Source organism: Myotis daubentonii, chromosome X, assembly GCF_963259705.1.
Source record: "Myotis daubentonii chromosome X, mMyoDau2.1, whole genome shotgun sequence".
Taxonomy (NCBI): Eukaryota; Metazoa; Chordata; class Mammalia; order Chiroptera; family Vespertilionidae; genus Myotis; species Myotis daubentonii.
Genome location: NC_081861.1, coordinates 40018293 through 40033244, shown reverse-complemented (window position 1 = coordinate 40033244; position 14952 = coordinate 40018293). Strand labels below are relative to the sequence as shown.

Below are 14952 nucleotides of genomic sequence, written 5' to 3'. Positions count from 1 at the left end.
TTGCCAGCCTGGTCACCCCTAATTGCCCTCCCTGCCGGCCTGATTGCCCCTAACTGCCCTCCCCTGCCGGCCTGGTCACCCTTAACTGCCCTCCCCCTGCCAGCCTGGTTGCCTCTAACTGTCCTCCGCTGCAGGCCTGATCGCCTCCAACTGCCCACCCCCTGCAGGCCCGGTTGCCCTCAACTGCCCTCCCCTGCAGGCCTGGTCCCCCCAAACTGCCCTCTCCTGCTAGCCTGGTTGCCCCTAACTGTCCTCCGCTGCAGGCCTGATGGCCCCCAACTGTGCCCCCCTGCAGGCCTGGTTGCCCCCAACTGCCCTCCCCCGCAGGCCTGGTCCCCCATAACTGTCCTCCCCTACAGGCCTAGTTCCCCCCAACTGCCCTCCTCTGCCAGCCTGGTCACCCCTAACTGCCCTCCTCTGCAGGCCTGATTGCCCACAACTGCCCTCCCCTGACGGTCATCTTTGATCACATGGGGGCAGCCATCTTGTGTTGGAGTGATGGTCAATTTCATATTACCGCTTTATTAGATAGGATGGGCAAAAACTAAAAGTATTTCCCCTAAGAACAGGAACAAGACAGAGATGTCCGCTTTCACCACTGTTACTCAACATAGTACTGGAAGTTCTAACCTCAGTGATCAGACAAGAAGAAGAAATAAAAGGCATCCAAACTGGAAAGGAGGAAATAAAACTCTCATTATTTGCAGATGACATGATATTGTACATAGAAAACCCTAAAGCCCTGACTGGTTTAATTAACTCAGTGGATAGAGCATCAGGCTGCAGACTGAAAGGTCCTGGGTTCGATTCCAGTGGAGGGCATGTACCTTGGTTGTGGGCTCGATCCCCAGTAGGGGGCATGCATGAGGCAGCTCATTGATGTTTCTCTCTCATTGATGTTTCTATCACTCTCCCTTCCTCTCTGTAAAAAATCAATAAAAATATTTTTAAAAAATCTTATGTTTTTTTAAAAAAAGAAAAAGAAAACCCTAAAGACTGCACCAAAAAACTACTATTTTAATAAATGAATTTGGCAATGTAGCAGGATACAAAATCAACACCCAAAAGTTGAAGGCTTTTTTATACACCAATAATGAATTCTCAGAGAAACTAAACACAACTTACAATATACACAAGAATAAACTCAAAATGGATAAAAGACTTAAATGTAAGTCGTGAAACCATAAAAATCCTAGAAGAAACCATAGGCAGCAAAATCTCAGACATCCCTCATAGCAATATGTTTACGGATACATTTCCTAGGGCAAAGGAAACTAAGGAGAAAATAAATAAATGGGACTACATCAAAATAAAAATCTTCTTTACAGCAAAAGAAACCATCAACAAAATGAAAAGGGAGCCCACTGTATGAGAGAACGTACTTGGCAATGATACATCGGATAAAGGGTTTAAATATCCAATATATATATATATATAAGGAATTCATGCAACTTAACAAAAGGAAGACAAATTATCCAATAAAAAAGATGAACAAAGGACCCAAATAGACACTTCTCCAAAGAGGACATACACATGGCCAAGACACATGAAAAATGCTCAAAGTCACTGATCATCAGAGAGATGCAAATTGAAATGAAAAGAAGTATCACCTCACATCTGTCAGAATGGCTACCATCAACACATCAACATGCTAGCCAGTTTGGCTCAGTGGATAGAGCGTCTGCCTGTGGACTGAAAGGTTCCAGGTTTGATTCTGGCCAAGGGCACATGCCTGGGTTGCAGGTTCGATCCCCAGTAGGGGGCGTGCAGGAGGCAGCCGATCAATGATTCTCTCTCATCATTGATGTTTCTATCTCTCCCTCTTCCTTCGTCTCTGAAATCAATATATTAAAAAACAACAACAAATAAACAAATGACAAGTGCTGGTGAGGATGTGGAGAAAAGGGAACCCTAGTACACTGCTAGTGGGAATGCAGACTGGTGCAGCCATCATGGAAAATAGTATGGCGTTTCCTCAAAATATTAGATATGGAACCATTTGACCCAGTGATCCCACTTCTAGGAATATATCCTAAGAAACCTGAAACACCAATCAGAAAGAATACATGCACCCCTATGTTCATAGCAGCACAATTTACAATAGCTAAGATATGGAAACAGCCCAAGTGCCCATCAGTAGATGAGTAGACAAAAAAGTTGTGGTACATTTATACCATGGAATACTATGCAGCAGTAAAAAAAAAAAAAAGATCTCTTACCCTTTGAGACAGCATTGAAAGACCTGGAGCGTATCATGTAAGTGAAATAAGTCAGTCAGAGAAAGACAGGAATCACATGATTTCACTCATATGTGGAACCATCAGAAAAGGGAATAAACGAGATAGAGGCAAGCAATTTGTCAGAACGAATTCAGAGCAATGGTTATAAGGATGCTGAAAAGGTTGGATGACAAATTCACCAACACATGTAACAATCAAGAAGAAATGAAGAATGGCATAGCTGCATTAAAGAACACAATGGAAGGTTTCTACAGAAGACTAGAAGAAGCTGAGGACCCCATTGTCGAGTTAGAAGACAAGGTAGAAAAACACCCAAGCAAAGAAGCAACTGGAAAAAACACAAAAAGCAGGAGAGCCTTAGGGAGTTTTGGGACAACATGAAATAAAACAAACTTCTGCATAATAGGGGTGCCAGAAGGAAAGGAAGCTGAGCAACGACTAGAAAACCTGTTTGAAGAAATAATGACAGAAAATTTTCCTGACTTTGGGAAGAAAAAAGTCACATAAGTCCAAGAAGCACACAGAGTCGCAAACAAGATGAACCCAGAAGGACTGACACCAAGACACATGGTCATTAAATTGGCAAACATCAACAAAAAAGTAATAATCTTTTTTTAAAAAATATATTTTTATTGATTTTAGAGAGGAAGGGATAGGGAGAGATAGAAACATCAACAATGAGAGGTAGACTGCATCCTGCATGCCCCCAACTGGGGATCAAGCCTGCAACCTGGGCATGTGCCCTTGACTGGAATCAAACCTGGGACCCTTCAGTCCACAGGCAGACGCTTTATCCACTGAGCCAAACCAACTAGGGCCAAAGAAAGAATCCTAAAGGCTGCCAGAGAGAGACAGAAAGTTACCTACAAGGGATCTCCAATTAGACTATCAACTGATTTCTCAACAGAAACACATCAGGCCAGAAGGGAATGGAATGGAGTATACAAAGTCATGCAAAGCAAGGGACTGAATCCAAGAATATTAAACCCAGCAAGGCTATCATTCAAAATTGAAGGTGAAATCAGGAGCTTCACAGACCTAAAAAGGCCAAGGAGGTTATTATCACCAAGCCAGCAATGCAAGAAATGCTAGATACTGCTGTAAAAAGAAGAACTAGAGAGGTAAGAAGGAACACAGGCATAAAGAATCAAAATGGCAACAAACAAGTACCTATCACTAATAACCTTAAACATAAATGGAATAAATGCTCCAATAAAAAGACATAGGGTAGCTGAATGGATAAGAAAACATGATCCATATATCTGTTGTCTACAAGAGACCCACCTCAGAACAAAGGACTCACACAGACTCATAGTGAAGGGATGGAAAAATTTTTTTTCAGGTGAATTAAAATAAAATAAAAATACCTGGAATTGCAATACTCGTTATCTGACAAAATAGACCTCAAAGTGAAGGTCATAACAAGAGATAAGGAAGGCCACTTCATAATACTAAAGGGAGCAATTCAACAAGAGGATATAACTTTGGTAAACATATATGCATATGATACAGGAGCACTAACATACATAAAAAAACTTCTGGAAGATATAAAGGGAGAGATTGACAGTAATACAGTCATAGTAGGGGACTTTAATACCCCATTGACACCACTGGATAAATCCTCTAAACAAAAAACTCAGCACAGGAGCAGAAATCCTAAATTACTCACTAGATCAGATGGAATTAATTGACATCTTCAGAACATTTCACCCCAAAGCTACAGAATATACATTCTTCTCAAGTGCACACGGGACATTTTCAAAGATAGACCACATATTGGGAGACAGGCAAAATGTCTTCAAATTCAAGAAGATAGAAATCCTATCAAGCATCTTCTCAGATCACGATGGCATAAAATTAGAAATCAACTACAATAAAAACAATGAAAAAAATCAAACACTTGGAGGCTAAATAGCATTCTATTGAAAAATGAACGGGTTACCAAAGAGATCAAAGAAGACATAAAAAGCATCTTGGTAACAAATGACAATGAAAACACAACAATCCAAAATCTATGGGACACAGTGAAAGCAGTCCTGAGAGGGAAGTTCATAGCTCTAAAAACAAGAAAAAATGGTAATAAATTACCTAACCATACAACTCAAAGAGTTAGAAACAGAGCAAAAAGAAAAGCCCAGAGTAAGCAGAAGGAAGGAAATAGTAAAGATCATAGCAGAAATTAATGACATAGAGACCAAAAAAGAAAAACAACAACAACAACAACAAAAAACAATACAAAAGATCAATAAAACCAAGAGCTGGTTCTTTGAAAGGATAAACAAGATTGATGAACCTCTATCCAGGCTCACCAAGAAATAAAGAGAGAGGCCCCAAATTAACAAAATCAGAAATGAAAGGTGAAGTAACAATAGAGCCAAAAGAAATAAAAGGGATTGTAAAAAAACACTACGAACAACTCTACTTCAACACACTGGACAATCTAGACAAAATGGACATATTCTTAGAAAAATACAAGCTCCCAAAACTCAATCAGGAAGAATAAAAAAACCTGAATAGGTCAATAATTAACGATGAAATTGAAGCAGTAATCGAAAAACTTCCAGCAAACAAAATCCCTGGTCCAGATGGCTTTTCAGGGGAGTTCTACCAAACATTCAAAGAAGAACTAAAACCTATTCTCCTCAGACTATTCCAAAAAATTCAGGAGGAAGGCACACTTCAAGCTCTTTCTATGAAGCCAGTATTATCTTAATTCCAAAACCAGATAAAGACACCACAAAGAAAGAGAACTACAGAGCAATATCCCTGATGTACATACTAGTACATGCTAAAATCCTCAACAAAATTCTGGCAAATCTGATCCAGAATTACATTAGAAGGATCATAAACCATGACCAAGTGGGATTTGTACCGGGGATGCAAGGATGGTACAATATTATTATGTGCAGGTGACATGTTGTACATAGAAAACCTGAAAGGCTCCATCAAAAAACTACTAGACTTAATAAGTGCATTTGGCAATGTAGCAGGATACAAAATTAACGCCCAGAAATCTATGGCATTTTTATGTACATCAATAATGAACTCACAGAAAGAGAAACTAAAAAAACAACAATCCCATTTACCATTCCACCAAAAAATTAAGAGACCTAGGAATAAACTTAACTAAGGATGTAAAAGACCTGTACTCAGAAAACTATAGGATATTGAAAAAAGAGAGGAAGACATAACCAAATGGAAGAACATACCGTGTTCATGGATTGGTAGAATCAACATCATTAAAATGTCCATACTACCCAAAGCAATTTATAGATTCAATGCAATCACCATTAAAATACCAATGGCATATTTCACAGACCTAGAACAAACTCTCCAAAAATTCACCTGGAATAAAAAAAAACCTCAAATAGTTACAGCAATCCGGAAAAAGAACAACAAAGTTGGAGGGATCACAATACCAGATATCAAGCTATATTACAAAACCACTCTTCTCAAAACTGCCTGGTGCTGGCACAGACATATAGACCAATGGAACAGAACAGAGAACTCAGAAATCAACCCAAGTCATTGTACTCAATTAATATTTGACAAAGGAGGCAAGAACATACAATAGAGTCAAGACAGTCTCTTCAATAAATGATGTTGGGAAAATTGAACAGATATATGTGAAAAAATGAAACTAGGGTGGGAGTAAGAGGAAGAGATCAACCAAAGGACTTGTATGCATGCATTTAAGCCTAACCAATGGGCACAGACACCAGGGGGGTGAGGGCATGAGTGGGGGATGGGGTGGGGGGGCCAACTGGGGGATAAGGACATATATGTAATACCTTACTCAATAAAGAACAAAAATAAAACTGTGGTACATCTATGCAATGGAATACTATGCTGTTGAAAGAAAAAAAAAAAAAAGAACTCTTACCATTTGCAACAGCATGGATGGACCAGGAGAGCATTTATGCTAAGCGAAATAACCCAGTTGGAGAAAGATAAATATCACATGATCTCACTCATTTGTGGAATATAATGAACAACATAAACTGATGAACTAAAATATATCCAGAGATATAGAAGCATCGGACAGACTGTCGAGCCTCGGAGGAAAGGCAGGGGAAGGTGGGAGGGGTGGTAGGTACAAGATCAACCAAAGCTCTTGTATGTAGTACTTTCAACAATAAAAATTTTAAATTTAAAAAGAAATAATATAAATGTATTTGTTTTAACACTGAACCCTTCTATGATTAGGAAATTAGCAACCCGTGAATAACAATTTAAAAAAACTTATCGGCATGCCAATGCACTCTCAACATATTTTAATCTTTAGGTATGTTCAATGTTTTAAAACTTAAGGGGTAGAAGAGCATAAATCACATGAAAGGAGAAAAATGTGAGCTGTACTTCAAGTTCTTCACTTAACAAAAAATTTGACAACAGACTGGCTTTAAACAAATGATAAATTAAAAAAAAAAGATTTTTAAATCACTTACTCTGGTTCTGGATTCTTTGGAGAAAGTCCCCATACTTCAGGAGCTCCCAATTCTCCAATCCTCTCTCTTTCACTTAATCTCCTAGAAGATACAGGCATGTAAATTACAACTCCATAAATAAATTATATTTCCTAAATATATAATCAAATTCCAACGAGTCCAGTTGAGTCCTATTTTCCCTTTTCATTTTAAACTTTAAATTAACAAAAACTTGGTTTAAATATAAACTCAACAATTACGATCTGATGTTTTGATAGTACTTTCAAATGGTACAGACCACAAACAGCCTGAGAGGCTGGGCCAGAAATGCAGCCTGGGAGCCTATCAAGTGCATCCTTTCTGCTGCATACATGACATAGCTCCCAACTGCTCATTTTATCTTCTGCAATACTAGTATATGACAGAAACAGTTTTACATTTGGAAATACTTCATTTGTTTACACACATTTATGAAAATAAAGAGTTTTTATTTTTGTTTGGTCAAACCTTCCATTTGCTGAAAGTCAAGAATTAATGAAGAAAATAAAAATGAAGCATTAGAAGTAGAAAATAAAGGAAGCTCTGAAAACAAAAGTTTTAGTGAAGAAAAACTGTACTCAATGAGATACAGGGTTTGTTTTCTTTCTGGTTTCCTTTTAGTTCTTTTTTTTTTTTTTTTTGAAAAGAAGTACATATCTATCTACTCTTGGAGGCCACAAATTTTTTGTTTTATGTTTGTGATTTCTTCTCTTAATTTTTGTTATTACTCATAAACAAGCAAACAAAACACAAAAAAACTAAGGCTCTCCCAGTTGGCGTGGTTCAGTGGTTGAGCGTCGACCTATGAACCAGGAGGTCATGATTCCATTTCTGGTCAGGGTACATGCCTGGGTTGCAGGCCTGATCCCAGTAGGGAGTGTGCAGGAGGCAGCCAATCAATGATTCTATCTCATCACTGATGTTTGTTTCCCTCTCTCTCTCTCTTCCTCTCCCTTCCTTTCTGAAATCAATAAAAATATATTTAAAAATAAAACAAAAAAAATAAGGCTCAGTTCCTCAAAGTTTAGCTGCTTGTGACTCCATTAAAAGAAAACCACCTTACAATATAAATATAATTCATTTGATTGTTTAAATAAACTATTTTTTACTTCTTTATTCAAGGAAAGAGACATTATAATCATGCAGTCAGAGTCAGGTTTCCTACCTGAAGAAACAGACAGTCTAAAAAGGAACATACTTATAACTGAACTTGGGATATAATGCAATGGGGGGTGGGGGAAGAATGCCTGTAAAGAGCAAGCAGTTAAATTCTCACCCCTGCTGCCATCTGTTCTCTTAAGATAAATTATTTGTCTTCTAAATGCACAAAGGCAAATTTCATACAAGGAGTTCCAAAATCTTTTTGGGAGGATTGTCTAGTAAGAAGCTGGTTGCTTTTTGATTGATGCAACCTTAGGATCACTTTTTGAAAAACTCAATTTGGAGAGGAGGTCTCCAACCTAATTCAGGACCATTTTTACTCTTCTTGTTCCCATGCAGGAAAACCTAATATCTAACACTTAAGAACTATTATTATGTTCTGAGCACTAAATCATTACAACTCTAAAAGCAACTGTGCTAATTTTATGCCTTTTAAATAGTGAAGAAATGAAGCTCATAGAGGTTAAGTAACTTGCCCAAGGTCACACAACTATTAAGTGGCAAAGAAGTGCTTCAAATTCAGGCAGTCTGATCCTGGAGCCTGTGCTTTATGGACTTCCCACTCCTGGAAGAAAACAATTCATGGGGACATCTCCCAGCTGTTATAACCTTAACATCAATGACTTTAATACTTTAAAAGTGCCTGACACGTAGTTTAACACTCAGTAAGCATTTGATATTAAGGCTTAGTAATAATTATTACCCCTTTTCTTTCTACTTTTTAAACTACCATTTTTCCCACTTTAATACTCACTCTCATTAGAGACCTGATCTCACCTTGACCTTACTTTTCATGGTCAAGATTGAGAACACTTAACAAGACCTTTCTCAACATAGCCTAATCTACAGTTTAGCAGGTCACTTTTTCTACATTCATTTAATTATCTTGTCTCAGAAGTTTTTCTCCTCTTCAATTTAAACCAATCCTTCCCAACTCGCTATAAAACATTTCCACTTACATATCCCGTTATCATCTTAAACCTGTCTGATCATTCAACAAGCAATGGTTGCGTTTTTACAAAGTACTGCAAATTTTGTAATCAATAAAATAGGGCTTCTCCTTCCCAAGAGGTCAGTCTACTGGGAAATAAAAACATGCTCATGAATGATAACCGCGCAAACAAGTAAATGCTATATAATTCCAGTAGTTCTGAGGCTCCTGGCCATGTCGCTACATGTCAGGAGGCAGAAGGGAGTGGCGGGAGACCAGGGCACTGTATAAAGGGCCCTGAGGATGAGTGAAAACCTAAGGGAAGAAAAGAGCGAATAAGGTGTTGTCGTGGGTGGACTGAAGGGATGAAAATGGGCGCAAGGCAGGCAGAAAGAGCGAAATGCAAATAGTCAGTAGAGATGAACTATAAATCAACTAGGAAGGGAGGTGGGGGCAAGAGGGTGTGTCCGTCTCACTCACTTCTGCCGCAGGCTTTCCTCCCTCTCCTTGTCCAGGAGGCTAGGCCAAGGCTTGTCGCTCCCGTAGGGGCGTGAGTAGCCGCCATAATAGGCAGACGAGGTGGCAGAAGCGAAGGGGGTGCCCCGCGTCACAGAAGGCCGCTCTCGAGAGCGTGACCGCGAGCGGGAGCGGTAGGGCTGGTTTCGGGAGCCTTGGCTGAGGCCACTTGTCTGATGGCTGAGGCCATTCCGATCCCCAGACCGAGAGCAAGAGTGCGAGCGAGAGCGGCGGCCCCGCGGGGAGCGGGTAGATTTGCTGGGTTTAGGGCTCCTCGACGAACTGCGGCGTTTCACCCTGGAGCCCGAGGCTTCCCTCTCCGGGCTGCGCGAGCGAGACACCGGAGACATCACTGCCGCTGGGTCCCCGAGGCCGGGGGGGGGGAGGGGGTTATCTCGCTAACCTGGTAAGATAACGGCTGTCTCGGGTCCCAGAACCTATCACCACGCCACAACCAGAACCTGAGAAAACCTTGGAAACAGTTCCGGGTACGTCAGCAAATACCTTCCCCAGACTTAGCTAGCGCTGCCTACGGGAGGCGATGTGTGTAACGGTATAAAGAAGCCGGTGGGGAAACCGGGTCCATGCATCCTTCCGGTTCCGAGAGAGGTTGCTCGATTCTAAACTGGACTGGAGACCTTGTCTTTTCTTCATCCTCAAATTGAAATACCTGAAGAGAAGGACGAGAAACAGGCCACAGCACACTTTTCACTCAGCGGCCGTATGAATAACAAACCCATGTAATTTTACATGTTTGTGTATATGTGTATGTATGTAGGCGCCTGCGCTTGCGCCTGCGTGCTCGCGAATTGGTGGTTAGCTATGATTCCTAAGCCCCATATTGCCCAATTAGCTTAGAGGGCACACAGTCTATAACATAGACTATGTTAATGACTCGATCCTGATACACTCCAGTTAAATTTGCAGCCTAGAGAAAAATTGCATATTTCCCCCCCAGACATCCACCTCCACCAATTTACTCCAGCAAAAGGAATTTGTAACCCTGCCTCCTTGTCCGGCCCCTTAAACTAGTCCCATCATATACTAGGTAGGCAATACATGGTCAATTATCATTATTTCTATTCATTTTACACTGTTTTTAAATTGGAACACTAATCCTACAGACTTTAATTTTTGAAGACACTGTGAGTTTGTTGTGGAAATTCTGGATCCATTCTACTAGTAGCTAGATGGCCTCTGGGCCTTTGCTCCTAAGACGTAACTTATCAGACTGTGAAAGCTAATGCCATTAATTATTGGAAACCTCCTTTTTTTGGAATTTAAAGATAAGATGTAGGACATAATGTTAAATGGAAAAAGTGGACCACACTATTGGATATCTTCCCCTTCCCCCATTGGTGAAGAGAGGTAGAATCTTATTTGGAGATAAAATACACCATGAATTATTCACATTTGTACTTCCACTCAGGACTACAGAGATTTTATTTAACCTCAATAATCTTATATTTGTATTTCCTTGTTTTCCTCACAAATATTCCAGCTCTCAATGTTCCCAGTACAATTACTCATTTGTTTTATCCCACAATGCACATATAGCAGCGTCAGTGTAAAAATACCAACATTACCACTAATGAAATACAGCAATTACTAAAAAGAGTTGAAGATATTTTTATCCTTAGGGCATACCCCCACTAGGGATGCATGATGAAATTACTGTATCTCAAACTGACATAAAAGTGTTTCTCTCTGTGTGACTATGCCACTAATTTAATACACAGATTCATTTGTTTAGTTTTACTTTCAATATTTATGGATTAATTTTTGTTGTATAACTATGTTGGATATCTTCTGTCTAAAAACAATTGGCCATGGGTGAGGACCAAGAAATGAAGTGAGTAAGAGAGCGGCCGGTCTACTTGTCTCATAGGAAAAGTTCGTTTTTTGGAGTTCACCAAAGCAACTGTCCCGGTCCAGGCCCTGTCCCGGAGCTCATCGACTCCCAGACATCCGTAACCGGGGTCTTCAAGGCTGCTCACCGGGGAAGGCTCCACGTCTTGAGCGCCGACTCTGTACGCCAGCCTGTGGCGATCCCTGGCTCGGGTCCTCTTTCTGGCTCCTGGTCCAAGCAGTGCTGCCGCTGGTGGGACCTGCTGGGATGCAAACGCAACCAGGGCGTGGCCGTAACAGGAATGGGTGCTTGCCAGAAGGGTGTGAGTAGGAGTGTGCATGTGAGGGCTCTGCCTTGCAGTTTAGCTGACTACTTAGATTTGGGTTTGGGCACTGTCCTGAGGAAGGAACTTTGGTGAATAGTGCAAGCTGACCTGGGGCGGGGCGAGAGGCTGAGCGCACGGAACCACACAGGCACCCGAGAAGCCTCTCCGTCTGGCCCTCGTTGCCCGCCAGTGGGCGCTGGGCTTGTTGCCCTTAGGTCAGAGTCAGGGCTGAAGAAAGCGCTGAGCCCCTGGAGCTATGGCAGTCTACCTTGTCCCGTGGGACCTAAGCACCACTTTCCCCTCCCGGGAGTCAGTTAACTAATGGATGGGACTCTCTGGTTCTGGTCGGTTCTCCCCCAAAATTCATGAATCAGGCTAGTAATTCAGATGAAATGATAAATTAGGAGACTACTTGGAGTCCCACTGCGGGCGCCTGCAACCCAGCTTTGCTTTGCTTTTGCTAGCTGGCTAATCTGGTGAATTGCTTTACCTTCCTGTGTCTCAGTTTCCTCATCTGTGAACTTGCCGTCATAATAGTATCTACCTCATGGGGTTGTGAAAATGAATTGAGATAATAACAGTAACCCACACTTAGCCGGTTCTTACTGTGTTCCAGGCAATAGTCTAAGTCATGGGTGGGCAACCCCTGGCACGCGAAACCCTCTCATAATCTTCCATTTACAATTTTGTCTTGACATCGACTTTTTTATTTTTCAGATAAATTCAGTGTACGTGCATCTTAGATAAATAAATAGTTTTACATAACAAGTTATCTTAAAGACCGTAGACATGGATTGATGAGAGAGGGGAAGAGCAATTTCTATGCCTCTGCCTTAACTCTCCCTGCCTTCCTAGATCCGACCAGTGTTTTGGTTTCATCCACATACGCTTGTGAATCTTTGTTCTCAGTGATGAATTTTGTTAAGTTTTGTAACAGGAGTAGCCTGACGGATGAAAGTAGTAGCTCGTGCATATCTCTGAAGGTCACGAAATATAAACCTGATGTAAAATCTCTGTCATCAGTGATGCAGCAGCAAAAGTCCCACTGATAATATCAAACGGAGTCATAAAGTTTTCTGTCGGACTATCAGTGTACATGTATACATTAAAAATAGATGTATTTTTCATCATCATATACTGTGCTTTTGTCGCTCGAATGAATTTTATTATTTCTTCAAGGTTCTTCACATACGTACACCTTAAGAGATATCAAGTAGGCGTAACATGTTCTCAAAAAATTAGGGTTGGCACGCAGAAGAATTTTGAGTCAGAGATTTTGCTGGTTTTGGCACGCACTCACAAAAAGGTTGCCCACCCCTGGTCTAAGTGATTTGTTTATATTAACACAGTTAGTCCTCTTAACAATCCTATGTTGTAAATAACTAGAGTATATAGAGATAACTAGGTATCTGAATGAGTAGGAGAAGGCAGGAAGCTGAAAAATAAATTTTTTCTCAATCCAACATCTTATTTATCATGAAAATAACGTGCTAGTAATATAATTTGTGGTACCTAAGCAACAAGAGGATAACAGAGAAAAATGGGGTGGGGGGAACCTAGAAACTAACTGAAGTCAGGACGTTGAAAACACATTCTTCTCAATAAGTGCAACTTATTACAGGCTTACCTTGGAGATATTGAGTATTTGGTTCCAGACCACAACAATAAAGTGAATTATCATAATTTTTGCTGGTGGAGGGCCAAGCCTTCAATATATAAAAAACATCTGTGAAGCTCAATAAAGCAAAGCACAATAAAGTGAGGTATCCCTGTACTTCTTCTTGAAATGAGATAACCCATGGTAAATATTTCACTAGACATAATCAGGAAAGTACTTAATCCCTAAAGAGGAAAACACATACTTCTCATCACTAGAATCATTTATTTTCATGGAAGAATGATGCAAATATTTATTGCAAAAATATCATAAAATATTACAATAAATAATAGATGTTAACTAAATATAAAGGTAAATATGGATAACTAGAGATAAGTAGAATAAGTAAAGTTTGAAACTAGAAAAAAAAACAATCCTTGCTAATTGTAAATTTCTTTTTCTTGTTGGAATAATGAGTTACTGCTATAGATTTTCAATTGTACTTTTGTAACTACTTGAGTAGAGAAAACAAGACCACCTAGTTGAAGGAAGGAAGCTGAAAATCTGTTTCTTTTTAACTCTAATTGTTGGACTAAAGAATTAGTGCCATAGGTATCCAGTGGTACATAGGTCATTAATAGCCAATAAATTAATAGTCATATCCAGAGTAATGAGTTGAAAGCAGGACATTGAAGAAAAGTGCTTGAATGTTGGAAGTTGAATAACCATTTAGTGTTGCATTCTTATCTACTATTGGAATAATGAGGTAGTACTACAGCTTCACAATTTACAATAGCTAAGATTTGGAAATAGCCTAAGTGCCCATCAGCAGATGAGTGGATTTAAAAACTGTGGTACATCTATACAATGGAAAACTATGCTGCTGTAAAAAAAAGAACTCTTACCATTTGCAATAGCATGGATGGAACTGGAGAGCATTATGCTAAGCGAAATAAGCCAGTCAGAGAAAGATAAATATCACATGTGGGATATCATATGTGGAATATAATGAACAACATATACCGATGAACAAAAATAGATCCAGAGACAAAGAAACACTGAATTGACCATCCAACCTCAGAGAGAAGGTGAGGGGGAGGAGGGTAAGAGATCAACCAAAGGACTTGTATGCATGCATATTAGCATGACCAATGGACACAGACACTGGGGTGGTGGGGGCTTGTCCTGGGGGGCAGGAGTGGTGGTGGGGAGTCAATCATGGGAAAAGGAGACATATGTAATACTTTAAACAATAAAACAATAAAAAATTGCCTCCTGCCCTGGTTGGTTTGGCTCAGTGGATGGAGCGTTGGCCTGCAGACTGAAGGGTCCCAGGTTTGATTCCAGTTAGGGGCACATACTTTGGTTGCAGGCTCCTCGGGCCCTGGCCCTTGTCAGAGGCAACCAATTAATGTGTTTTGCTCACATCGATGTTTCCCTTTGTCTTTCCCTCTCTCTTCCACTCTCCCTAAAAATCAATAAATCAATGGAAAAATATCTTTGGGAAAAATATGTTAGGCAATATATAAAATTGCCTCCTAAAACTAATATTTTCAGCTTTTTAATCTGAAACAAATTTTGGAATTTATTGGATGGCCTCTCAATAGTTATTAGAGTATTTCACTACTTAAGTGCTCACTGTTATAATTACTGGACTGTGTATTTACTTTTTAATTTGTTTAATTAATTAGTGAAATAATTTTTAGTATTTTAATGAAATTTTATTTTGACAAGTATTCTTGTGTAATATCAGCCTTGATTTCCTAGACTAATCCACTCTCAGTTATAGTGAATTATTCTCTCATGGTACCAAAATGTTGTCCAGGATTATATTTATTATTTTTTTATAAATAAATTGGTCCTAAAC

General features: G+C 39.9%; 1 protein-coding gene across 1 annotated transcript in view; it reads right to left on the bottom strand.

Moving 5' to 3' along the window:
• The window catches only part of NKAP (NFKB activating protein), a 28190-nt gene extending 18394 nt beyond the window's left edge, over positions 1-9796 (bottom strand). The window contains exons 1-2 of the mRNA XM_059680166.1: positions 9279-9796; positions 6689-6769 (exon numbers count right to left, since the gene is read on the bottom strand). Of these exons, the coding sequence (XP_059536149.1) occupies positions 6689-6769; positions 9279-9664 (467 nt within the window). The 5' untranslated portion in view covers positions 9665-9796. The remainder of the gene's footprint in view (positions 1-6688; positions 6770-9278) is intronic.
• Positions 9797-14952: the final 5156 nt, after the last annotated feature.